This window comes from Uncinocarpus reesii, genomic scaffold (assembly GCF_000003515.1).
Source record: "Uncinocarpus reesii 1704 scaffold_4 genomic scaffold, whole genome shotgun sequence".
Lineage (NCBI taxonomy): Eukaryota > Fungi > Ascomycota > Eurotiomycetes > Onygenales > Onygenaceae > Uncinocarpus > Uncinocarpus reesii.
In genome coordinates this window covers 240,156-265,705 of record NW_003052497.1, presented here as the reverse complement: position 1 = coordinate 265,705, position 25,550 = coordinate 240,156, and the positions used below count along the sequence as shown (strand labels likewise).

Here is a 25,550-nt window from a genome sequence, read left to right as displayed (position 1 = left end):
AGCGGGATTCGTCTATTCGACCGTATCACGAGTCCATGATCAACAGGACTGCAGCCGATAGTCATCTGTTCTTTGTGGATGCACTCGACTACTGTCACCCTCTGCTCTTCTGTCTCCTTGAATTCATCTCTCTATTAGTTAATCCCCGCCACGGCGCTAGTCTGTGCTTACGTGATCCAAGCTGTCGCCAGCGATTTTCGCCAGCAAACTCGACTTTTGTGGCAAGCGAGGGCGAGACGACTGCTCTCTGACTCTTGGAGCTGGACCATGTAGTGTGATGCTGAGGTCTGGCAAGCAACTTCTCTCTGCGCGCGCGGTCCTGTATTCCAAAATGGCCCCTCCTCTTCTCAATTCCTCGAACTCGTTTGATGCGAAGAGGTCGGTGACATACAGCACCACGGCACTAAAAAGATGGTCTTGCCTGAACAATAATAAGGATCTACCAGGTGTGCCAGTCGCGAATGTCATGTCTGTTCGCCTACTAACCCGGATACCGTAGCTGTCACTGACATCAAAGCTATCCATGTCTATGACTTTGACAACACCTGTATGTGATTCTCCATGATACCCGGGAGCAGGCGCTGATGGCTTATATCATCGCAGTATTCAACAGCCCCCTCCCTAACCCACAGCTCTGGAATGGCCTTACAGTTGGCTTCCTCCAGGCCTATGAGTCCTTCGCCAATGGTGGTTGGTGGCATGACCCCAACATCCTTGCGGCCACAGGCCAGGGCATTGAAGTAGAAGAATCTTTGGCATGGAAGGGCTGGTGGAATGAGCAGATAGTATGGTTGCGATGGACCTTACCGCTTACCGACTAGCTAACATGTCCAAGGTTGAACTAGTTGAGCTCAGCATGCAGCAGAAAGATGTACTCACAGTCTTGCTTACAGGACGCGCAGAAAGCTCCTTCACAGACATAATCAAGCGAATTGTGAAAAGCAGAGCTTTGGAGTTTGATCTTGTTTGCTTAAAACCAGAAGTCGGACCCAACAGCCAGCGCTTTTCCAGCACGATCAAGTTCAAGCAGATGTTCCTTGAAGATATGATATTTACTTACAAACATGCTGACGAGATCAGAGTCTATGAAGATCGAATCAGGCAGTAAGTGTCCCTCTCCAAGCAGGTATAAGTAAAATTCTGATGCCGTGAAGTGTCAAAGGCTTCCGGGACTATTTTGAGGAGTTCAACTCCCAGTTTCTCGCGCCCAACTCGCACCCTCTTCGCAAAGCCATTGCAGCAGAGGTTATCCATGTTGCTGAAGGCACAAAATATCTCTCGCCGATTGCTGAAGCTGCCGAAGTACAACGAATGATTAATTCTCACAACGCAATCGTGAGGGCAGCGTCAGGAAACATGACCAAATCTCCGTATGGCCGTCTGCGTATCAGTCGTCTCATTTTTTACACAGGCTACATGCTTTCAAATGCGGACTCTGAACGACTGGTGAAATACCTTACCCTGCCCATTCTTCCCGTGGGCCTTCTAGAATCGGGGGATGTGCGGCTAATGGCCAATACGATACTAATCACGCCACGTGCAGCACCGAAGCTCATCCTTAACCGGGTTGGTGGGATTGGCAAGGTTGTCCGTTGGCGAATCACAGACACGGCAGTTTTCGAGAACAAGATATGGGCTGCAAGAGTCGCACCCATATCTGACTCGGAGGAAATTTACACCGACAACCCTGATCCTGTGATTGTTCTCGCTCTGAGAAAAGGCGCCCGACCAATCGATGTGGGAAGAATACGCAACTGGAATCCGGTTTCTCAAGAAAATGCCCTCGTCTTCGACGCGACGGTTGGGAGAAAAGATGGTTTTACGAGTGGGAGAAGAAAATTCGGGACGACGGAGAGGATGGACCGAATGCTGGCCGGTCGTTCAAGCGCAGGCAGAAATATGACACACGTGATAACGAAGACGGGGCCTTTCTTACCACAAAGGGGCACCATTGGCGAACACGGCCCGTCCACGTGGGGGGATACCCATGACAATACGCGGCTTCGCCACGAAAGGAAATCAAGGTGACGACAGGACCCCCTCGGGCACTACCACGAAGGATGAACCTGGACCGTGGCCCTCCCCTTTCCAGGTTTACCGCGGAGGCGGCCGCGGGGCGCGGTGGCCGCGGTGGTAGAGGTGGGGGACGGGGCCGTGGCCGCCCCGCCAGGCGGTCGAGACGGGGGCGGATATGGCGGATATCGATCTCTGGATGATTACCCGCCCAGAGCTGGCTTCGACGGGGCCCATGAGGATAGAGGAGGGCCAGGGAGTGGAAACCCAGTCATGAACTATTGAGAGTCCTTTTTTCCAACGGCTGCCGACTCTCATGACTTTTGATATCCCGTTCTCACTTCAGAAACCCGGGGTTGTAGTGCGCGAAATGTTTACGGCGTTGAAGGTGAACAAAGCTGTCACTGTATTAGGTTCGCGGCTTCGAAAATGGCGTACGGTTGGGCCTAGAGAGTTCTGCAAGCATCACTTGAAATCGCGGCATCGTTTTACATAGCTACAAGCTATTTTCTTATTCGATGTATTTACTTACTTTTGATACCATTTATCCAACCGAGTTGTAATGGGAGTGAGTTCATTGAAGATCCATATCTACTCTGGGCATTACCGTGTCATTTGTATATCACTCCGCTAGCTGGAACGTATATAAAAGACTACATCTTTCCGTTGTTAGGTAGAGCATCAGCCGCGTCAACCCGTTGATTGATTTTGACCTTCCCGCAGTGGCCCTCCTCAAGTGACCCAACTACACCATCCATAACTAACTAACTAACTTAATGAGCCTCAAGCACGATTCACGAATCACAGACGTCATGTCTATCAAATATATTCTGAATATCATCCTACAAGGCACTTTGTAGGACTATTTATTTACTATACTGACTCTTTCCATTCGCCCGTTGCATTTGATAAAAGGGACGCTGAAATCCGGTAATCACGGTGCTTTTCAGATAGCCATCTCCAGCACGAAACGCAGTTTGATACCCCCAACCTCCTACAGAGTGTGGAGTACACTGGTGGTTCAAACCAGAGCTTCAATAATTAACCATCCTCTAGGCCCCCAAGTTGGAGTGCCTGGAGTCATCCCCCTGACCGGCTACCGGTCACTGCAATACCCAGATTGACCAAGTGAAAAATAAGCCGGGGATAGAAACACAGACGGTCAATGGAAGATGAAACAAGAGATTAAGTTCTTCTGATTCAAAGTTATTGAAATCGAGAACATCTCTTTATTGTGAGTTAACCCCCTGCGGGCTCGGAGCAGGCCAAAACTACTGGTCTTTTGTATTTGCGTTGATGTCCCAATTTGGAATATGTTCTCTTGCACAGCGAAATATAAAGTCACAACCACACACGCTGTTTCTCATCCTCATTTTTATCTTCCCACACAACGACGTGTTTCCTTTTGATTTCATCTCCTTTTGCCATCCACACTATTGAAAATGTTTCGCATCATCTCCTGCTTGCGAGCTCCTATGAGCAAATGGAGCTTGCCGCTCTTATGTACTGGAAAGAGAACCTTTTCTGAGGTTGTTACATGTCGCTCAACAAGCTCGAGAGCAGGCACCAACACCTCGAGTTCGAACATCATGTGCTGCCGTTCTCCAACTTGTGATGATTCAGACGAGCTGTCTCCTCTGGACCAGGGCCAGTTGGCTCAACTATTCTCTGGACGATTCCCAGCTGATTTTTCGGGCGAAGCTATATACGTTAGGACCTCGCGAAATGACTTTCATAAATTGGTTGATGCATTTGACAGAACCAGCGACGAGTAGGTTCATTCCCTTATAGAGGCAGCCCTTTGCTGTTAGTCGATGCATAGGTATACTAACATTGGATAATTTCTAGACGAAAACGGACAATCTCCCTCGAGTTTGATAAACAGTTTTCCACAACTACCGTTCGGTTGAAACAAACGACTTTGCATGGGTCCGTTATTGACTTCATTAATGATCAACTTAGACGCCATATTCACAGTAAAAGTATCTTTTACGCTCGAAATTATTGTCTTCTCGAAGGTTTATCAGAGCCAGATTTCCAAGTCCGCTACCGAAAACAGGGCTCTAAATTGAGCGACCCTCTCATGGCCTTCGAAGTTGGGTTCTCGCAACCAAGTGAGGAACTCGAACAAAAAGTGAAAGCGCTGCTCGAAAAATCTTCAACAAAAGTTGGTATAATGTTCGATTTTAAAGAGTCTCCTAAATATAAGAATCCATTCATTCTGGGTGTGACAGATATTACCAGGAACCAGACCGGCCGGCTAAATCGAGATAACATTGAAATTTTCAAATCACAACGCCAACATACCGACATAAGCAGTTCGATTTGCCTTGAGGATAGTCGCAACCCATACGGCCCCCAGCTGGTCTATGGTCTCCGATAGGTTGGAGAATTGACTGGACTTGTTCAAGTCTTTTCAAAAAACTCTACAACCGGGAAAGCGGTTGCGAAGACAAGAAAAATGGTGAGTGCTGGAACTAACATTATGCCATAGCGCAGTTTTATTAAGATTATCGATTTAGCTCTTCTACGGGAGACAGGAGACAGTAGATCAGCAGTGGAAGCAGAGGCCACAGATACAGAGGGCGCACTCTGGGAAGGATCTTGGGGAGTGTGGCGATCGTGCATCAAAAGCAGGGGAAAATGAAGGGGAGGTTCACAATGGCGAAAAAGGCATAAACGACGATGATAAGCAAAATTATGTCGCTGACCCCGAACTCAATGTCGCACTAGCCGACTTCCTCCCGTTCCATGACCCAATGGATCGAAAAGCACTTACTTTTGACTGGGACTGGTTGCGCTCTATACTCGACGACTGCAAGGGAGATCTGGCTGAGGCCCGTATCGCGAACGCTATCATGTTCCTGAGAAATAAGGGAGAGCAGGTCTGATTCGTCATTGACAATGAGATAAGAAATGAAAAGTCATACGTCTGTGTCAACTGCTCTGCTGGAAGTCCGTGGACTTGAAGAATCACTGCTATGATGAAGAAAGCGAGATCACATCGCTTTGATAAGATACAGAACGAGCTGACAGAGAAGAAAACACAATTATAGATGAATTTGTCAAGCCGTCTTCATGCCAACACTTAACAGTATCATTTCAGTTCCAAGTAGTTGCCTGAATATCTTCAAGTCAAATGTTACTCTATTAATGAGTTCTGGCATATTCTGAATTACTCTTTCTGATGGCCTACATAAGCTTGGATTTTAATTTAGTTTTTTTTTTTTTTTATTGTAGCTCATTGTCACTCTCATGGTAATTGATGAGAGAAAGGAGCTAAAGCCATCTCAAATACTTTATATTCTTGCTGCACAATCACCCTCCTACTTCACTGAGTAAGCTGATTTTCAGATTGAATACCGTAAAGGGGTCAGTATTATATCAGGGGGCCGGAGACTTTTGCCAGGAGTAGAGACCATTAGGCCCGGGAGGTACAAGTTGCTTATACCAATCTAGTGAGTCCACGATTCTTTGTCGTTCAAAATCTAAATCAGCCTCCCGACCTTCCAGTTTCCTGAACAATTCTGGAAGAATAATGAATGTGTATGGCCCAAGTAGCCCAAGTTCAAATTGTTGACGGCTTCGAGCAGTCTGCATCAAGTATTCTCGAGTTTCGCGAGATTCCAGGGAGGATGAAGGAAACCGGCATTCCCGTCCGAGGAACACATTCAGATAAGCGTCGCGGTCCGCGGCCAGTCCACAGACATTGTCGCTAAACAACCATGGGAAGACGCAGAGTGACGGCAAGGGCACAATAGTACCTGGAAAATCGAGAATACCAGTGATGTTGAACTCCTCGTCAACCTGGCGAGTCTCAGCAGTTGGTTTTGAAGCATGAGGGATTATGTCCTCACCAGGATATTTTGAACCGTTAAATCGTTATGATTAAGGACAAACGGTCCATTCTCATATTCTTTCACAAGAACCTTGTGGGTAAAGCTAGCGAGAATCTCGTAATCTGCCACTACCTCGTCTCCGTCTTCCTCGTCGAGGTCGTCTAAGGAAGCTTTGCGGTTCAACTGCGCCATGGCACTGTACCATTCTTGTACAGAAGAGAAGGGGCCCTTGTGTAGACAATCAAGGGACTTGTACGCGGTTGCTCTGTGCTGCGGGTACGCCGTGGAGTTCGGATCAATGTAAGGCCCAACCACGAAATTTCCTTCAGGGTCTTCCCGAAGGGATCCAATTTGGCTAAATTTGAAAGAAGCTATATGGTGGGTACACAAATCAGTATCGCAAGTGTCGTGGATTGCAAAATAGAAGACATACCTAACTCAAGTAAGACATCAGTTAGCTGCTCGTGTACTTTCTTTGCCAATGCGAGATCGTTCGGATCGACGTCAAGGCTCAGCCTTTCAATAACAGGCAATGGACAGCCTGGCAGCTTCTCCATGATGATATAAGATGCATTGACCTTATTATCTGGGTTTGACTGAAGGCAGTGTGCAAACACAGCTGGAACGGGTATGGCACTATTTCTCTTCAGGTACCTCAAAGTAGCGGCATACGAAGCCGTCACCTCTTCAGCTTGGAAGCAGTTATATGGAAGTGGGATGCGTGCCATCCAAACAACATCATCCGAGAATATCAGCTCGTAAACGACGTTGAACCCTAAGAAATGTTCGCGTATATCAGCTACAGTGTAGAACATGACTCTGGCAAGTAAGCGTTTACCTCCAATCGTGTGTGGCCCAAGGGTACAGGAAATACCACCCCGGCATCGAGCTGCGGCAGCACACAGTTCATCTAGTTGGACAGTCGTCATAAAGATGTCGAATTTGGACGGGGAACTTTTTGTCATCATAGAAGTGCGGCAAGACGTTGTCGAGTGCAGAGAGCTGTTAGCTTTGTAGATAAATAATAAGGGGAAGGGCGGTACTTAGCTCTAATAAATGTTTGTTGGGATTTTTATAAAATCGCAAATGTAGCCTATAGTAATAACTGATAATGAATAGTAGAGACGTCGAGTGGTATTAACTAGCAATTCAGCAATCTTGTGTTATGCATTCATTGAGCTCAGATCTGAGCCTTTCTTATGAGTGCTCAATCAATCCTCGTCTCGCCCACTGCTGTGTATTTACATCACCACAGATCTCACCCTTGATACCCAACTTGCGGAAAAGCAACCATTTTGTCTGAAAGATCTATCATGTCCACCCATGTGCCATTTAGCCATCTTTATAACATCACAAACATTTCAACTGTAAACAAAGGAGTCCAATAGATACCACCAACCCAGACCATAAAAAATGGAGGACCAAAAAACATAGACATGAACCATAATGCCCCTTTCATAAATCCATCCATAACAATAAAAAAAGGTTTGCAAATATCAGGCTTCGTCTGTCAGCTGGGAAATCAGAGTCAAACTCAAGATCATCACCAACAACCCAACAGTAACAACAACGAGCAAGCAGAAGCCGAACCAGCCTAATACCATTGCTGACGTCCCAACTCCACTTTTAACGCTCCCATTCCCCAAGTCTTGGGCTACCGTGCTTGCTGCCACAGACGCAGTGTGCTGCCAAAGTACTGAAACTAATACAAACACGGCTGAAATAAAGATGAGGGCGAGGGCCACTTGGGAGACGGGGCGTGATGGGAATGGCAGCACCTCCCGCTCGGAGCCGTCATCATTTAGTTCTTCATGCCATCCGGGAAAGGTGCCTAAAATGAGGAAGCAGATGAAAGCGAAGATCAACGCAACAATTCTAGGAAACAATGTATGTCAGCATACTCCCAAAGTCGAAAGACTAGAAGAACAACTCTTACATAAGGTATGGAAAAACGACGGCATCTTTAAATGTTGATGCAACCCAGATGAGGTTCAAAGGGTCATCTTCTGGCTGTGTATAGCCAGCCAGCGCAGTAGCATTCGCGTTACAGAGAAACGAGCCGCCGTCTTTTTGAATGCAAATTCCAAAGAACCCAACACGGACCTCAAGTCGAGCCCTACCGACAATATTTTCTATTGCCGTTGTTACCCCTGGAGCGGGCTGTGCTGTTGACCGTAGAGGAGGGTATTTCTCATAGAACAAAGATATTAGGAATATCGTCGGTATTTGGGGTGATGAGGAGGAGCATCCTGCTAATAGAAGCGCTATAAATGGGGTTTATGGTCAGTATAGCAGCTCACGCTAGTATGATCCCGCCGAAACTTACAGAGTAGAATTATGGCAAGGGCAATAAATACCATAAGTACATGGTGATATCCAACTAGGGTTAGAAACCCTACGTGCAACTGGTTAGCTCTCTCACAGAAGCCCGCGTCTTAGTAGAAAAGGAAATCTTACGGCGGAAGCCGGTCAAGAACCGTAGCTCAGGCATTTTGTCCGTCTGGGCAAGTCCTCCGGTCGGAAGCTCCGATTTCTCCCAACCTTGGGATTACTCACTTCTCGGAGCCCCGAGAAGGAGAGAGTTATGGGCTCAGTCAAAAGCTGGTAGCTTGCAAGCGGCTCTTTTTGGCTGAGTAGGGGTATTTTTCAGTGTCGCGACGGATCGTCGGGCGGCTAAATCCGTGGAATTCGGAGCGACGACAAAGGATGATATTCTCGTAAATGACTGTACCGCAGGATTAGGAAAGGGCAAAGAGGGATATCGCAATGTCAAAGGAGGGCATAGCAGGGCTCAGTTAAAATTAAGAGTATATGAGTAGCTCAGCGCATAAACCCTCTGTCAACTCCTCCTCCAAACTAAAACGACAGCGATCTGAATGTCGAGGCACCGAAACGAAGGACGAATCTCACGAAGAAGGGACTCGCGTCGCCAACGAGGTCATGATATGGGAATGACAAAACACAGGTTTCACGAGGCTCAGTCCCGATCAAAGGTCAAGTTTCTGGTGGCTGGATCTGAGATTGCTGGATGGCCGGCGAGGTGGCTGGGCCAACATGTTTACATCCCCGAATACTGCCCGTTGCCGGGGCAACCCAGCCGACCGCCCTGGCAGAACCTTAAACAAAGGCGGTGGGGCCCGGTGGGTCTGTCGCTGCGCTAGACCATCTTCGGTTAGCTCGCACCTCGGTCTGGACGTCCGGCTTCAACTTCAACTTCAACTTCATCGTGCTGCCCAGCAGGTGATATGGATAGAGCATCATATTTCTATTTGGCCATGGTTCATTGTCCAACATGGGAGCTATGTATCCCACAAGTGCCCTCCCACTCCAACGCCTCTGACACCCAATATTCAGCTCACCGCGTTTGACTCCAAACCTCCAACGCCCTCGAAAATCAAAATGATACACAAAATCGATAATACAAACCTCATCGGCTGGGTAAGTAACCGGATGCCGCTAATATGTGGACCTTCTCAAATCATTTGGGGCAAAATTCGAACCGTTTCAGGTCCAAGGCCTTTGACACTGACCCATCCTCACTGTCATCCGTGCTAGGAATGATCAAATCTTCACTGCCACTCGCTTGGTAAAACTGTCGGGCTGCTGAACTGCGCTTGGAATCATCCGAATCATATCCACTCTGACTGACTCCCTCTGAGACCACGTCCGCGTTCAAGGCATTCATGGATTTGGATCTGCCTAATGCAGTTTGCTGCAATCGCTGCAATGGAGTTAGTCGAGCTCTGCGGCTCTGTTTGCCTCGCTGACTACACGTCAAGCTTCCAGTCAACACGTTTTGCGGTAATGCTCGGGATAACTGTTGCCCCTTATCAGTGACCCGCTGTTTCGTGATTCCGACCTCATCGACATATGCAAATCTAGCCCCAAGGCCCAGTGGAGTCCTTTTTGTCCCCTCCTCATTTCCTTGACCTTTTTGCGCAATGGCCGGATCGTCGGAGTTTCTGTCCGCAGTGCCACTTGAACATTCTGCTGTACCCTGATCCCATGTGGCTGAGGCTGCGTTTCTCGAATCAGTAGCCACATGCCTCTCGCTGCGGTCAGAATATACGGATCCCGTTCCGGTGGCTGCTTGCACTGTTTTCTGGCCCATTGCAGATCTGCCTGCCGCTTCCATAGCATCATGCATCTCACACATGACCTTTTCCACACTGTCATCCGAAAATATTCCAAAACTGGCTTTCCTTGCCCTTTTGAATTGTCCCTTTTTGCTCCCCTCCATTCGGGAAATGTCAGCACTGGCCTGAAAGAACCGACTGCGTTCTGCCATGCCTGGCTGATTGTCAGCGGCATCAGAGCATAAGCGTTGCCTTTTTACAGGCAGAGGTTGAGCTAATGTCCCGGCGCGTGACAGAAATGTTTCTCGGCGCAAGCGAGGGGATGGTTGGGAGGCCGAAGCGGATCTTGAAACGCTACCCGGCATTGCCACTGGCCTGGCCGGCCATGACCGTTGACTGTTCTGAACAAGAAGGGCTTGCTGGCTTGGGGAAGGCGTTAGGCTATTTGGATCCAATTCGCTCAGCGGAACGCGCTTCGGCGTGAAGAAGGAGCTGATAGGTTTGTTACGGCCCTTTTCGTCAGGGGCGGGAAAGGTCTGTCGCCGTCCATACATCGTCCTCGCTCTCTCCAAGTATACTGGTTTTAGCTCGATGGGTTTTTTAGTTATGGGATCTAGTTCACCACAAGCGATCCCGATTGCGATCTCAGATCCGATATCGCTACCGATGAATGGAAGCTCTCCTTGGATGTGATGCGGAAGGGGATTAAGCGTGACTAGCTTGCGAGCTCTAGGGCAAAAAACCCGCTGGTGAAGAAACGTCAGCTCTGCACGCCTGAACTCTTCCAGATAATTCGAAGGCACGCGGGTTTGCCCTCCATATTGCACCATCTTCACGACCCGTTCAACAGTCTTGTACTTTCTAAGATTCCGATATGACGTTTTCAATCCTAAGCCCGGAATATTTGGAAGGTAATCACAACCGCTAAGAATGCACATTTGGCGAAAGTTCTCGTCCGTCCATCCAGCAAAACTAGCGTCTCGGCAGGCCGAAAGGTTATTTCGGCTGATTTCGATGCAATCGCCATGTTTATCCAATTTTGAAACCAAGATACGTGCACCAAATACCAGCATGTCTGAATCCTCCGAAATGATTCCGTTGATTATCCCCTCTTTCTCGAGGTACACCAACTGGGCATCAGCCTCATAAGGCGCAACGATGTATTGTATGTTCAGCTTTTTCAACTCTTCAATGAGCACGCGCGCCATGTATGGGGTTACGTCAATAGCCTTTTGCAATTCCTGTTGGGCTTGAGCGGCACGACCAGTGCGGTAATGCTCCAAACCCAAAGCTCTGCTTTCCTCGCGCCGGGCAGCTCTCGCTTCCTCTGTTGAGTCCTTGCTCGGCAATCTTCCGCCATCGAAGACGAGGTACGGAGTGACACCGTAATATAGAAGCATACGGACTCGATGCATAGCGAAATTGATGTATCTATAAAATTTAACCAAATAAGTCAGCGATACATAGGATTACCGGTGCGATTTGGCAATGGAAACCGTACTTGGTTGTTTGGCGATCAAGGGCCAAATCAAGAGCAAATGCAATGCTACCTCGATGCAGCCATCCATAGGCATCCACCCCAAGGGTCTGCCCTTTGAATTTCTTGATATTGCATGGCTTCTGGATGGACTTCAGAAAGGAATGGAGGCCTATGATTGCCGTCAACAGATAGGCCAAGCAGTAAGTGGTTGGTAGCATACCTGCAATACCCATACTAGCGATATGTTTACATCCAAGTTGAGCGCGTATCAGCCAATGTTGCAGCCGGGGCCAACAATATCATATCATTTTGGAAAGCTGAAAACGGCCAAATTGGTGGTAAGTATACACAAGCAAATAAAACAGAGAGAATCGAGGCAAGAATCACTGCATCTCGCTGGGAATGAACGACTGCAATCCGCAGCTTCAAACGCGTGTGCTGCCGGACGCGACTCCAGCCAATCGGCGCTTGGCGATCACGTGCTGCTGGAGCGTTGCTAGTTATTACATAAGCCAAGAACTTGATTGCGAATTACATAATTGGAGGGCACCGCCTTTTTCTGCCTGCCCTCCGAAAATTCCACATTTTTTGTGCGCGCAAAGTCGACCAGAGGAGACCATTGGCAAGGGCGGGAATCATGGCGAAAAACTTGCAAAAGGTCCAGAAGCAGATTTCTAAAAAGCGAGGTGGCCTCGATGCTCTCCACGCCAACAGCAGAGACTCCAAACGCTTACAGCGTGCAAGCGGGAGGGAAGGAAAACTGGCCCGGCTCGCCGCAGAACATGTGAGGGGAAGACAAATATACTGTGAGCAAGATTCCGCAAGTCGACACCGTAGCGCCGTGATTGGGCTAATAATGCGATAGTGGACCGACTGAATTTCTGCAAAGATTCTATCGAAGGCATTGCGACAGCGCTGTCAGACGAAGATTTGGCTCAATTGGTGACGAGGTGAGCAACAATCACTGTGCACTTTTTTCTCCATACTCTTCTACTCTCCTAGGGCAGTTTCTCATGCTATTGGTTGCGCATTTTTAGATACCTCGCTCGCTATACACCCGAGCTCACGCAGCTGCGGCAAGAACGAAGAAAAGGCAGGCCACCGAGTAAGCGGGAAGAAACCCTCACGCAGCGGGAGGAAGCAGAGGCCAAGGAGTTCTCCACAGGCTTCTGGATTCCAGATCTGGGGTCGCAGGATAATTTGCGGAGGTTGAAGGGGTGGAATGGCGATTGGTCGGCCCTGACCAATGTGGACTTCGTTCGGTTGAGTAGCGACGGAAAGAAACTGAAATCGACGTTTCCACCGAGGGGGCTTTCGTGATCTCCAATTGTTCGATCGGGTAGACTACCACCAGGGTACCTATCGTGGCGCTTCTCTAGCGCCGTGATTCCAGAATGTGACGCTCTCCAAACAAGTATGGGGTGCTGATAGCTTGCCCAAAGAGCATGGTTATTAGACGCTTGATCTCGAATACTGTGACTTGCGCCACCCCTAAAATCCGTGGCTCTGGGTCATTCGGTAGTTGATATCGGTCATCACAGGTATTCTGGACCCCTGCTAGATTTCCTTTATCACCTCACTGTGGCGGCAGTTGAAGATTTACCATCTTCTCGGATTTCATTCAACTCAGTTTGCCGGAAAAGCAGGGAAATTAAAGGGTTGCCTCTGAATTTGCGACATTAACAGATTACGAGTTGGCAAGGGCTGAACAGCAGGACGCGAAGAGCATTCCGGTCCCCCCGTCTCTCACCAGAACAGCCCATGTTTAAAAAGCCTACGAGCAGTCACTGTCCAAGTGGACCTTTGAGCCAGCCTCATTTTTCAGCAGGAGACAAAGAAATAGCGACTCTTGGCTTAATCTGTGATCTCGAATGAAGAGGGAAGACTGGCCATCAACATGTTGAATATGCCGATTCGCCCGTTCCATCACTCGGCATGATAATGTTACGAGCCACTTTCCAGCTTAAGTCCTTAATCAACTCGGGATCGTGGAAAAGGTCCAAGAAACGGGAAGCAAACGTGGCGTCCAGACCGTTTAGCTGGAAGTCGACCAGGTGTGAAGTTCTTAGTTTAGTCTTGTTAACTAGTTAACGAACTAGCTAGTCAAGTTACGATGTTGATGGGCATCTTTCGAGATACTGTGTCTGCTCTTGTTTCCGTATCCCGCATGTTGACAAGGGTTGTTGGTTATTTTGGAGTAGTAACGTCACTAAAAGTTTTCGATAGACGGCAGCCAGTTTTCGCAAGATGGACAAGCAACGACGACACGCTCCGGTAGCAATCATCAATATATCCTCCAAGCTTCGGCCAAAAGTCTGGGGAAGAACTTAGAAGACGAGGGGAACAAGCTAGTTAACGCAGAGAGCGGAGTTCCCAATAGCTTGTTCACCACCCGGCAACTCGCCGCCATATCCTTTCCCGGCTTTGCTGCCGTCGAGCTTGATCCTTGTAGATACCCAACCTTGATACCCCAGACCCCGGTCAAAGCAACCGTTTTCCGAGCTCAACCCGCCTCTGAGTTTGAATCCACGCCATGAGTTCTCCATCCTGCTCAAATTTGGCTCTTGTGCGGGGGACGGCTGCAAGTAACTACTACACCAGGTGCTGGCCACAGGACATTGCGTGAGGATAAGCTACTGACCTTGTGCGGGGTGAGAATATCCCCAACAAGCAATCAACTGGCGACCGTTTCATTGTCGTTATCATTGGTCTTGTGGCCGTTTGGCGTGGGAAACCCGCGGTTAACCATGCTCGATCGACGTGGAGTTCCGGACATATCAGTTTACACACAGGCGAGCCAATGTAACATCTCAACTCGATATGATCCGAGGCGTTTGAAGACTGGCTGAAAGGGGGCAGGGGTTATCAAACAATCCATACCACTCACACCACCAAGTTGACTGCCAATCGTTTGGCCGTCGCACAATGATAGCGAGAGGTCAGCGACATGGTTACCCCTCGATATATACACCGCACTTGCCCAGTTAAGGCCGCTCATGTCCTGTTCGCTTTGAATGGCAGCTGGCAGTTGATTATGCAACCCGATTCCCATGGCGTGGACTTCGAAATTGTTCCGCTCGGGAGGAGAGTCCCACGGCCAGGGCGAGGGAGGAGATAACCTCTGTTCAGGTTGATGAAGGGAAGGGGGAGGACTCAGCCCGTGGAGCGTGAGTTCGCCGCGCAAGATCTGGAAAAGGTCAGAAAATCCCACCGCTGGGACCCGAACTTGCCCACAGAACGGCTCGATGCAATTGATGAAGCTAGGCGGACTGGAGATCTTGAGACGATTACCCAAGTCGACAAGGCTTTCCTCGAGGACTCGCCGTATGAGGAGGTGCGCGCTGCGGTGCGAAATGTTGATGGCGAGGAGCCGGCCAACACCGTTCGTGCTTGGATTCTGGGAATGATCTTTGTCACCATCGGAAGCGGGCTGAATATGTTTCTAAGCATGAGGTTGGTATCTTGGTGCCTGGATTCTAAACTATGGGCTGCTAATATCTTTTCTAGGAGCCCTGCGATCATCTTCCCGTCCATTGTTGTTCAATTGTATTTGGATCACCGTTCCCAATGTCTCTGAGTTATTGCTAATGGTGACTTTAAGGCTGGTCTATCCCATCGGATGCTTTTGGGCGAAGGTTGTCCCGCGAACAGTTTTTAACTTGTTTGGTCTTCGCTGGACCTTTAATCCCGGGCCCTTCTCTATCAAGGAACATGCGGTTATAACGGTAAGCTGATATTCCCTATATAGTTGTGATTTTACTAACACGTTCTTAGATCATGTCAAAGTAGGTCGGAATTGAAAACTTGTTCGTACGAAAATGTGCTCATAAAGGTCTAGCATCGCTATCGACTATGCTTACAGCACTGATGCCCTGCTGGCTCTTCAAGGCAAACGTACGTCAGGGAAACCTCGACTAGCATTTTATGGGAACATATGGCTGACCATCTTCTTTTAGCATTTTTCAATGTGAACCTGGGATGGGGTTTCTCATTGCTCTTTACTCTAAGTAGTCAAATGATAGGGATGTCCTTGTCGGGAATCTTCCGACGTTTCCTTGTCTGGTCTGTCTAGCCTACTTTGTCTGTGCATCATCATGGAGGGCACATCTACTTACACGCTTCCTAGGCCCTCGGCGATGATCTGGCCCTCCGTATTTTCTAACACATCCTTATTTTATGCACTTCACGACAAGACTGTCTCTGACCCATCTCAGACCAATGGATGGCGAATCTCCCGATACCGCTGGTTCATGTATCTTATGGGGGCGGCATTTGCTTATTACTGGTATGCCCCATCTATCTTCGTGCTAGTACTTGAGGTTGCTGATAAATACCAGGCTTCCGGGAGTTCTGTGGCAGGGCCTTTCGGTCTTTTGTTTTATTACCTGTATGTTCCCCCTGAAGCATCCAGCGTATATTTTTTTCTCACGTTTTAATAGGGATACGACCAAATAGCCCTGTTGTCAATCAGCTGTTTGGCGGATTTACGGGATTATCATTGATCCCGCTCACATTCGACTGGACGTGCGTATTCCTCTGTCTCCTGCTAGTCCTACGTTAACAAGTTTTAGATATATATCAAGCTACCTACAAAGCCCACTCCTATCGCCCACACATTCCCACTTGAACACCTTGGTTGGGCTGGTGGTCTTTGTTATAATAACAAGTATCGGGATATCGTTCACGGGAGCCATGTAAGTGGTGTTGAATTACTCAATCCGGGCGCTAATATTCATGTAGGTATGCGGACTATCTTCCAATCAACACGTCGTCAACATTCGATAATACCCAAAACTTCTATAATGTGTCAAGAATACTCGGGCCAAACTTCTCATTTGACCTTGAAAAGTATAAGTCGTACTCTCCGTTATTTTTAGCCCCGACCTTCGCATTGAACTATGGGCTGTCATTTGCCGCGCTCACTGCTGTCCTCGTCCACATTGTCTTATATCATGGCAAAGAGGTTATTTACCGAGCAAAAGCTGCAAGGAACCAAGAACCAGACATATATATGAAGATGATGTCGAAATACCAGGAGTGCCCTGAATGGTGGTATGGGGTTCTGCTAGCGATCGCCTTGGGCTTGGGCTTGGCCACGGCTGAAGCATATCCGTCTCAGTTGCCATGTAAGTCCTTCTTCACAATTTCATTTACTCTCTTTACTGACTGTCAAATTAGGGTGGGCATTCTTCGTCGCCAGTATCCTGGGGCTTGTATTTGTCGTACGTAATGCCCAGGGGATTCTTGTGTGGAAATACGCTCACCCATGATCAGATCCCTACATGTATGCTTTTGGCCATTGCAAATATACCACTTGGTACGTTAACTTGCTTGATAAAAGGAATCTGGTGCTAACCGATGATCACTAGCACTTAATGTCTTGTCTCCGTTCATTGGCGGGTTTATGCTACCGGGAAAAGCTATTGGTGTTATGGTGTTCAAGGTCTACGCAACTAATACGCTTGGGCGAGCGTGAGCCGTTCTTCCAACCTTCTGATATAGGGTTATAGCTGATTCGTGCTTATAGGCAAACATATAGTCGAGATCTGAAGGTCAGCACACTCATTCAGGGGTATTCCCATCATCATTTGTTTGCTGTTTTTGACAAATATAGCTGGCACATTACATGAAAATTTCGCCAAAGACGACTTTTACATGTCAAGTAGGCGCCACTATCTGGGCAGTTTTTGTGCAAATTGCTGTGTTGAACTGGACTCTCGGAAACATTGATGGAGTCTGCACCCCGTAAGTACAAAATAGAAATCATTGCCATCATAGCACTAGTCGTTTACTCATCGATGCTAATTTATTAGGAACCAAGAGGCTCATTTCACCTGTCCTAACGGTAAAACATTCTTTTCGTCGGCTATAGTTTGGGGTAAGTTGGCAGACCTTGACTATCTCGTCGGCGGATGGGATACTAACGGTATCTACTCTAGGTGTCATCGGGCCACAACGAATGTTCGGGCCAGGATCCATCTACTCTGGCATTCAATGGTATTGGCTAGTTGGAGCAATTTTGCCAATTATCTTCTACGTCCTCATCCGACTCTTCCCTCGGTCGCCAGCCAGATTCCTCAATGCTCCAGTGTACGTTTAACCCACCCGCACCTTTGACCGGCTAACTGACAAATTCTAGTATGCTCGGTGCTATGAACTGGCTGCCTCCGTAGGTTTTCCTTTTCCTATTCGATTCTATAGCCAGCCCCCAGCTAACACAATGAAAAGCGCTACGCCCCTGAGTTTCGCCTCCTGGGCTATCGTTGGCTTGGTCTTCAATCACTGGATCCGCCGCAAATGGGCAGGCTGGTGGCATCAATACAATTACATCACCTCTGCGGCACTCGATTCGGGTCTGGTCATTGCTACAATCATCATCTTCTTTGCAATCACATTTCCCGGCGTCGATATCCCGAACTGGTGGGGAAATACCGTCCCGTATTCAACAATTGTAAGTTTAATAGGCTCGGGAAGAAAACTAGAGTGCTCGATTTTATGCTGACACGGAGAAGGATTATACATACGCAGCGATCCGTAAAACAGTCCCCCCGGGAGGTACATTTGGTCCAGCACAGTGGTAAATCGGTTGTTTGGTACCTGCGTGTATTTTTTGTTGGAACAGCGTTGACTATTAACCTGTACCTAATTTGCAAGTTGGATAATTTGTCAGAATCTTTCAGTCATTCCCAGTGATAAAATATGTGTTGAAAGGCAATGCCGCCGCCAAGCCGGCACCAACATATCCTTTCCTTCAGTCATTATGTTCATAACATAGTCTTTTAGGAATGGCGCCATTTGACAAGAAATATCATGTTGCGTTCTAAGCTAATCCTAGACATTAGTCCTAGAGTTTATAGACATAGATACGGAGTACGAGACGGGCAATTGATTAGTCTCGTTGTCACTGATCGTAAAACTTCCAAGACGACTTATAATCTGAAGTCAGGGGTAAACGCTGTATCAACGCCCTCAACAATTCAATCGGCATTTGATTCTCTTTCAAAATCCGGTCATGAAACTCCTTCTCTCCAAGCTTTCCTGAATCTACCACCTCCCGCCTCAACGAATAAAGCTGCAGCGCGCCCAGCATATACCCGGCCTGGTATAACGGTGAATAATCCCCGTTCAACGAACGGCGTACCTCACCTTCAGCCGTGCCGCGTTCATGCCCGACTTTCTCAACCAGGAAATCAATACTTTCTTGCGCTGTCATTTCACCAAGGTGAAATTTGAGGGAGAAGATAATCCGGGCGCAGCGATGCATGCGCCAGAACAGCATTCCAATACGGTTTTCGGGGGTTTTCGGAAACCCTTTATCCCAGAAGATAATTTCCCAGTATAAAGCACCGCCCTCGACCCAAAATGGAGTAGTGAAAATTCGGCGATAAGGGCGGAAACGAGAGTTCATGTAGAACTGTAAGTGGTGACCGGGGATAAGTTCATGGAAAACGACAGCCCGTGAGAAATGGACGTTGTTTGCATGTAGACTTGTGAGTTTGGCTGCATGGTCCATTGAGGAAGTAGGGAACGCAATCCGGATAGATTGCCCGCCTAGGAAAAATGGTGCTACTTTCTGTTGCTCTGGAGATAACATGAAAGTGCGCCAGGTTTCGGCAGCTAAGGGCGGAACTGTCACAAGGCTATTGTTAGTGACATATTCGATCGCTTCTTCCGCAAGGTCGCGAACAGTTTGAGGCTGTTTGCCGGGTGGGACATAAAGGGTCTTGACATGCTCCAATGCTTTGCGCCAGTCATCACCGAAGCCCAGTTCCCGCGAAGCCTTTTTCATTTCCGATTCACACCATGTATACTCTTTCTCACCAATTTGAATGAGCTCCTCTGGTGAGTAGGAGATCACTTCGGCTTCCAGATCACGTAGCAAACCTTCGGATCCAATCGGTTGTCCAACAATCGCATCTTCATCGCCGGGTGCCAAGCCAAGGATCTTCTCCTTAATCGCTGCTGCGAGCGCATCCAGTTTTGAGCCCACTTCAGGGTACGGTGTTGCATTCCACCAAGAAAACAGCGGATCATATCCATCATAGAAGCTAAACCATTCCTCGAGGAAACTCTTAAGACTTTCAACTGCTTTTGCGGCACGAAACGCGCTGAAGTTGTCTATTTCGATTTCACCTCGTTCGATCGTTTTTAGGAGACCCGATATCGCCGTGGAAACGTCATGAAGTCGTTGTGCCGCTGCTTGAGGGTCAATCGCGGTCACATTCTGCCTTGCCTCAAATAGTTCAATGATAATAGAAGCAAATGACCCCAGAAGGGGTTTCATTTTCTCATCCCGAGCCTCGTCCAATTCCAGACGTCGAAGACTCCGCGTTAGATAGTTTTTCAGGAGCAGAAAGTCCACACGATCCTGTTGGTTATAGGACCGAAACGGAACCCGATCCAGCTCGTCGAGTTGTTCACGATAGTAATTCTTTAATTTTCCGACTGTTGTTGGCGAAAACCCGATAGCGTAGAATGTTTCCAAGGCGTCTATGTCCTGAGTCACCCGTTCGATTCGCCGTTGAATGGTTTCACTATGATATCCGCCTGGGGTCACAGGTTGATGAGAGTCGCCGAAGTCATCTTGGTTAGGATGCGAGTCCGTTGTGATTCGTTTGATCATGGTGGTCGGGGATTCAGAATCTATCGAGTGTAAATGCAGAGACCGTGAAGACCCGAAGAGGTCTATCCCCAGCACGAGTTGCTGCACCAGCAGAAAGACGATTATAAAAATCATAGGTGTTTGCTGTGCTACTTCAACGGCATATGTTTTGTGAATTGGTAGCAGAGGGTTGGAGATGCCAGAGACAGACTGACTCTGAGGAGAGTATTTGTTGAATATAACGACAAGCCGCTTCAAGCACATAGAGCAAGGGTTTACCGCTTTTATCCGGGAATCTAATCAGCAAAGCATACCCAACCACACATTCCCGTACCTTTGAATGAAATCTAGATGCTGGCGGGCCATGATAGCCGCACTTCCCAAAGGTAGTCTGCATCTTTCATTTTGGACCGTGGCTATGGTGTAACCCAAGTTCCCTGCCAAGCAGGGAATGTTTTCGGCCCAGTGCTTATATTTATTAGTTCGTGTGCCATGCCGGCTTTGTTAGCCGGCTGGATTGATATGGCGTAAATGAGCTCAATTCCCAGAAGATGGCATGAGATATTTTCGGCTTCCAGCAGGGGAGCTGACTATGGTCATTGAATGACGGCCCAAGGGTGTGTCTCTGGAGTTGCCAGGAGCTCCAAAGAGCCAGAAGCAGCTATCAGATGGAGTAGCATGGGTTTTAGTGCGTGAACCAGATGCAATCTCCTCCCGTGAACGTCAAGGGTTGCAACTCGATGTTGTCGATCTCGAGTCGCTCCAGCCGAAACATTAGTCATCAGGGCCGGAAAATTAATCCTCCGTCGCTTTATTATTAAGCACGCATAAACGTCCCTCCGGCTCCGTTCGCTCGAATCCGCAAAACTTCGTTTCGATCGAGCGCCATCGTAATAGCTGTCAGCCATCACTGCCCAAGGCCACTGCTCTGCCCTCGGTTTTCTTCTCCTCCCTTGGATCGTCCCGTGTTCGATACGTGGCCCTTCTTTATACAGCTGCAAGTATTTAATCCGCCCGTCTCTTAGACACAATGGATCACTCTCGCGATCCCTGCCCCTGGTAATATTTTCCTGCGGTGAATATATTCAATGTAGTTACTGACTCGGGTCTTCGAAGGGTTGCCTTGTCCGATTTCGGAGGTGCATTCTGTATGGGCGTAGGTTCCCCATCTTTCCCGTGGCAAAATCTCCCGAGCGTCTGCTGATGTGCAATAGGCGATCGGAGGCGCTGTATGGCACGGTGTCAAAGGTTTCAGAAATAGTCCTTATGGCGAGCGGCGGATAGGAGCCATCACAGCGATCAAAGCGCGAGCACCTGTTTTAGGCGGCAATTTCGGTGTATGGGGTGGACTGTTTTCGACATTCGATTGCGCAGTAAAAGGAATTCGAAAGAAGGAAGATCCTTACAACGCCAGTATGTTGCCTTGTCCTTTGGTAGTATGATATGATATTGATTATCTTTCCAGTTATTGCCGGTTTCTTCACAGGCGGTGCGTTGGCCATCCGAGGCGGATACAAGGCCGCTCGAAATTCAGCGATCATGTGCGGTGTGTTCCTCGCAGTCATCGAGGGTGTGGGTATTGGATTCCAGCGAATGATGGCAGATGGGACAAGATTAGATGTGAGACCGCACTTCATACGCTACCTCTTTTGCCTGTCCTTGCACACAGTGACTAACCAGACGTCTTGTCATAGTTGCCTCCTCCACCATCGGAACAGGCCATTGCCTAACTTTTTCTTGTTCATCTTCTCAATAACGGCTATACCGTCATAATCCTCGCCGCACTGTCGAGCTGCTGTACCATATCGGATTTTATCGTTTCCTCTACTTCCGGCGTGTTGGGTCATGGGGTCATGAATCCAAAAAGGGCATGGCATGGTGTTTTTTTTGGTACATTATATTTTTGCGTTCCAGAGCCTTCAAAATATACTCCGTACATATTTGCTTCAGTCCCTCTTCACCTCAAGCCTTATCAGGCCCCTTACCGGGGTCGGGTTTATCGGGTATGAATGGGTATGGGCGTCCTTCAGGGCTTTGAGGGCTGGACCACGTCGAGAGGAAGAAATGCTGCTTAATGATTTCCTATTTCAAACGAAACGTTGTTCTTTTTGGACAGCTAGAATGTCTGAACAGTTGTAGCAAGTAAGCTTGATCCTCGATCCGAAGGTATCATGTACACGGCTTTTAGCTAGCTAGGAGCCAAATCATTGGCTGGTAATAAGAATTTCATCTCAGCAAAGATGATCAATGACACATACATTCAATGGAGGAGTTGATGTGCATCTTGAACCCAATAGTTACTGCGCTAAAAGTGAACAATAAGCCACACCATGAATATTTTTAAAGATCAAAACTACACCACTCAAGGCCTCGGTGGAACCCGACGGGCATAAGTCCATTTTGGAATGAGCCATGCTCTTTTTAGATACTTTATACGCCGCTTTCAACCCTCCGGCGTATACTCTTCGGGCATGCTGACAGATCTTCCAAACGACTCCAGCGCCGGACGCCCATCCGGGAAGTAAATATGGACAAGCGTTGTTGGATCATCGGGATGCTGAAAGCAAGGCTCATTCTCGATATATTGAACTGGCTGGCCTTTCCATGCCAACAATCTTTTGGTTGCCGGGGCGCGGCGTGTCTCACCTACAAGTTTGGGTAGTGGATCTAATTTCGAAGGGTCCTTTTTATTTCCTAGAGCGCTCGTAGCCGCCGTGGGTATAGGAGCCGCTTGGCTTACAGGTTGCGTAGCGATGGGCGTTGACCCAAAGCCAGACGGTTGGCTAAACGGCGCTTGTGACTGTAGCTGTTCGCCAAAGCCGGATGGTGCAGCTCGGGCTGGGGAAGGTTGGCCAAACGGATTATTCGCTGTTTGAGGTTGTCCAAATCCACCTGTCGATGGCTTTCCAAACGGTGATTCGACTTGAGCCTGACTTTGCGCCTGGCCAAAAGGCTGGCCCTGATTTGGAAGTTGAGTGAAGGGAGAAGCGTTGCTGGTCTGGTTAAAAGGGTTGGGTTGTACGGGGGCTTGAGATAGAGGTTGGGCGAAAGGAGACGGTTTCAGAGCAGAAGGCTGGCCAAACGCCGGTGCGCCAAAGGCAAGCTGTTGCTGTTTTCCAAGAGCTGAAGGCTGGCCGAAAGCGGTTTGGCCGAATGCCGGTTGCGCAAACGCTGGCGGGCCAAACGCAGGTTGTGGCTGCTGTTGTTGGCCGAGTGCCGATGGTCGGCCGAATGACGCTCCCTGTGTAGGCTGGGAGAACGCTGTTGGCTGGCCGAAAGCGGATGTTGGAGCACTGGTTGTTGGAACGCCAAATGGGCTTTGTTGACTAGGTACAGCCGCTGTGGTTCCTTCTGTGATATCAATCCGATTTGGATGTTGGTTTTCACCATCGATTATGTACTTGATAGCGCCATCAATGTCAGCTAGGGCTGTTTTGATTTGTGCTTCGCAGACCGCAAAAAGGTTATTGGCATCTTGGATGGCCTTTTCAGTGCTGCCAGAAGCAGCAGCAGCATAGTGTATAGCCCGCATTTCCTCAAAGCTTTGCTCCCTTTCTGGTCCACCAAAGAGCTGGCGAGGCGCATCTTTCCCTGGGCCGTAGGCAGAGAAAATCCATTCTGGCCTGTGTTTCCCTTTGGTGAGATCGTTTCTTATATCTTCAACACCCAGGGCGTATCTATAAAAATCAGTTAGAAACAAAGGTCAATGCGTTTCCGAACGTACTCACTTCTTCCGGGGATCTTCTTGTGCTTCGCGGATGGAGTTTGGGCCTAATCAAATCAGCATTCCTCCAAACGACACACAAAATAATTTCACTAAACTGTTCATCATGGCGTGTAGGCGACTGTATCAAGCAATAGATTACAATGGCTGGTGCGGGTGATAATCAAGGGGAGTGGTGACGGCCAGTGTAAAAGTACTTCAGGACAAATGTGTCTTGGGTTGATGAACACAGCCAGGTGCTAGAGCAAGACGAGAAACAATAAAGAGATTTGACTGAATGTAGACAAGGAGCCGTGTCATTGGCTTATGTGAATGAAATCCCGTAGGTCCATTGCACGCTTCACCCTGCAACACAGCCTTGCAGCTCACCTCCAAGGCCGCCACCCCCGCCGCTCTGGAGCACACCAAATCGATTTCCAACAAGGGCTCTATCTCCAGGGTGCTCATTCTTGCATCGTTCTATTGAACAAAAGTCAGTAAATGCATTCCAGGCAGGCGGCGGGTTGGCAATGAGTTTCTTACCCCCGAATCTGCATCTTCCTGCCTGATAGTATGAACATATCACCATTGCTGCACCAGCGACACACACAGCCTATGCGTCTGAAATTGTCCAATGGTTGTAGTCATTGACCGGCTGTCCAGAAGCATAAGGAGTTTATACAAAGACAGGATGTTTGCAGTTGGCAAGCTATGCGGACGATGGTTTCGCCAAGCCTTTTAACTCTCATCGCTGGAGTTACGGGTTTTACTAAGATAACTTACAGAGCAACGGACTCCGAAACGATTATTTTTTAACTGACTATCCTATTTGACAACCGCCTGTCTTCTTGGTGGTGTGTTTAATCGTCGTCCTCATGGTCCGCGTCTGCGCTGTCAATACTCGCGATATCCTCCGTGGGGGTCAGGACGCGCCCACCAGTCGCTCGTTTAATATCCTCCACAACCGTAGCGAAGGGGATGAAATACGATATCAACTTCTCAGAGGCAAAGAGCAGGCCAATAATTCGATTATAGGAGTCCAAGATAAGGGAACCTGAATCTCCTGGCCTTGAAAATGCTGTGCCGGCCCCCTCGTCGGACGAACCGATGATTGCCCAGGCAGAGCCCTGCACCAGGAATGAATCGCTGTTTTGCGCTTGTCCTTGCTCGACTTTCATGCTTATGATTGGCTTGATTCCGTTTATGCGGCCTTGCGTATACCCCGTTGCACTTCCTTGCTTAAACACCAGATTTTGCTCCCTCAACGGCTTTGACGACCATTGGATCCCCACCTCTTCAGAGATCTTCCTATGTGTTAGGATTGTAGCGTCTCTACCGCGACGCTCCGGAAGGCGAACCAATGCCCAGTCCACCCACCAGTCACGGCCATCGAGCTCCAGGGTCCGCTGCCCCGAAGTCGCAATGATTGACCCTGCTTCTCGCCTCGAGGTTCGGATTGCGGCATCATTGTTCCGTTGACAATCGATTAGATTAAGGATTTTACGGAATCCCGCCTTCGATGTGTCTCCCAGTCCCCTCCTCTCTGGGTCCCCGTCAATCAAGGTTTCAAGCAGTGCTATGGTACCCTCAATGGAGCTTAACCAAGCGTTGGTGTCGGAGTCACTGGGGAGACATAACTGGGTAGCGACGAACTCCTCGCGAGGGGATCACTTGGTTTGAAAATAACCATGCACTTGGGTAACTAGATCGAATAAATTAGCCATAATAACGGGGCAGCCGGAATGATTTGCAACTGCCCGAAACCTTCTGTAAGCCTGTCTTCGCTGACGACATGGTGATTTGAAAGTCCCAACCACTCCGTTTTCCCCATTCCGGC

At 48.5% G+C, this 25,550-nt stretch overlaps 11 protein-coding genes across 11 annotated transcripts in view; 5 read left to right on the top strand and 6 right to left on the bottom strand.

Moving 5' to 3' along the window:
• Positions 1 to 331: 331 nt before the first annotated feature.
• On the top strand, positions 332 to 2,028 carry UREG_06199 (uncharacterized protein; the record flags this gene model as incomplete). Its single annotated transcript, XM_002583186.1, has 5 exons — positions 332 to 446; positions 500 to 547; positions 604 to 785; positions 836 to 1,104; positions 1,155 to 2,028. 5 exons carry the CDS (start codon positions 332 to 334, stop codon positions 2,026 to 2,028), a joined length of 1,488 nt encoding a protein of 495 aa, XP_002583232.1.
• A 1,427-nt stretch (positions 2,029 to 3,455) lies between these two features.
• Positions 3,456 to 4,904, top strand: UREG_06198 (uncharacterized protein; the record flags this gene model as incomplete). The annotated part of the gene is made up of 4 exons (XM_002583185.1): positions 3,456 to 3,784; positions 3,862 to 4,238; positions 4,425 to 4,477; positions 4,536 to 4,904. 4 exons carry the CDS (start codon positions 3,456 to 3,458, stop codon positions 4,902 to 4,904), a joined length of 1,128 nt encoding a protein of 375 aa, XP_002583231.1.
• Positions 4,905 to 5,858: 954 nt separating this feature from the next.
• UREG_06197 (uncharacterized protein) lies at positions 5,859 to 6,781 on the bottom strand (the record flags this gene model as incomplete). The annotated part of the gene is made up of 3 exons (XM_002583184.1): positions 5,859 to 6,223; positions 6,286 to 6,627; positions 6,727 to 6,781. The coding sequence occupies 3 exons, from the start codon at positions 6,779 to 6,781 to the stop codon at positions 5,859 to 5,861; spliced, it is 762 nt and encodes a 253-aa protein (XP_002583230.1).
• Positions 6,782 to 7,348: 567 nt separating this feature from the next.
• UREG_06196 (uncharacterized protein) lies at positions 7,349 to 8,343 on the bottom strand (the record flags this gene model as incomplete). Its single annotated transcript, XM_002583183.1, has 3 exons — positions 7,349 to 7,727; positions 7,789 to 8,116; positions 8,310 to 8,343. The coding sequence occupies 3 exons, from the start codon at positions 8,341 to 8,343 to the stop codon at positions 7,349 to 7,351; spliced, it is 741 nt and encodes a 246-aa protein (XP_002583229.1).
• Positions 8,344 to 9,330: 987 nt separating this feature from the next.
• Positions 9,331 to 11,641, bottom strand: UREG_06195 (uncharacterized protein; the record flags this gene model as incomplete). The annotated part of the gene is made up of 2 exons (XM_002583182.1): positions 9,331 to 11,359; positions 11,430 to 11,641. The coding sequence occupies 2 exons, from the start codon at positions 11,639 to 11,641 to the stop codon at positions 9,331 to 9,333; spliced, it is 2,241 nt and encodes a 746-aa protein (XP_002583228.1).
• A 404-nt stretch (positions 11,642 to 12,045) lies between these two features.
• Positions 12,046 to 12,728, top strand: UREG_06194 (uncharacterized protein; the record flags this gene model as incomplete). The annotated part of the gene is made up of 3 exons (XM_002583181.1): positions 12,046 to 12,214; positions 12,298 to 12,358; positions 12,446 to 12,728. The coding sequence occupies 3 exons, from the start codon at positions 12,046 to 12,048 to the stop codon at positions 12,726 to 12,728; spliced, it is 513 nt and encodes a 170-aa protein (XP_002583227.1).
• Positions 12,729 to 15,502: 2,774 nt separating this feature from the next.
• Positions 15,503 to 17,581, top strand: UREG_06193 (uncharacterized protein; the record flags this gene model as incomplete). The annotated part of the gene is made up of 9 exons (XM_002583180.1): positions 15,503 to 15,795; positions 15,980 to 16,102; positions 16,149 to 16,534; positions 16,778 to 16,880; positions 16,936 to 16,960; positions 17,023 to 17,153; positions 17,222 to 17,286; positions 17,348 to 17,498; positions 17,548 to 17,581. The coding sequence occupies 9 exons, from the start codon at positions 15,503 to 15,505 to the stop codon at positions 17,579 to 17,581; spliced, it is 1,311 nt and encodes a 436-aa protein (XP_002583226.1).
• Positions 17,582 to 18,309: 728 nt separating this feature from the next.
• On the bottom strand, positions 18,310 to 20,376 carry UREG_06192 (uncharacterized protein; the record flags this gene model as incomplete). The annotated part of the gene is made up of 2 exons (XM_002583179.1): positions 18,310 to 20,291; positions 20,325 to 20,376. The coding sequence occupies 2 exons, from the start codon at positions 20,374 to 20,376 to the stop codon at positions 18,310 to 18,312; spliced, it is 2,034 nt and encodes a 677-aa protein (XP_002583225.1).
• Positions 20,377 to 21,040: 664 nt separating this feature from the next.
• Positions 21,041 to 21,740, top strand: UREG_06191 (mitochondrial import inner membrane translocase subunit TIM17; the record flags this gene model as incomplete). Its single annotated transcript, XM_002583178.1, has 5 exons — positions 21,041 to 21,069; positions 21,127 to 21,166; positions 21,225 to 21,423; positions 21,476 to 21,630; positions 21,705 to 21,740. The coding sequence occupies 5 exons, from the start codon at positions 21,041 to 21,043 to the stop codon at positions 21,738 to 21,740; spliced, it is 459 nt and encodes a 152-aa protein (XP_002583224.1).
• Positions 21,741 to 22,453: 713 nt separating this feature from the next.
• UREG_06190 (uncharacterized protein) lies at positions 22,454 to 24,181 on the bottom strand (the record flags this gene model as incomplete). The annotated part of the gene is made up of 3 exons (XM_002583177.1): positions 22,454 to 23,687; positions 23,739 to 23,781; positions 23,965 to 24,181. 3 exons carry the CDS (start codon positions 24,179 to 24,181, stop codon positions 22,454 to 22,456), a joined length of 1,494 nt encoding a protein of 497 aa, XP_002583223.1.
• A 392-nt stretch (positions 24,182 to 24,573) lies between these two features.
• The window catches only part of UREG_06189 (uncharacterized protein), a gene marked incomplete at both ends in the record, with an annotated part of 1,860 nt that continues 883 nt past the window's right edge, over positions 24,574 to 25,550 (bottom strand). Inside the window, one exon of the mRNA XM_002583176.1 lies at positions 24,574 to 25,336. Coding sequence (XP_002583222.1) covers positions 24,574 to 25,336 — 763 coding nt within the window. The remainder of the gene's footprint in view (positions 25,337 to 25,550) is intronic.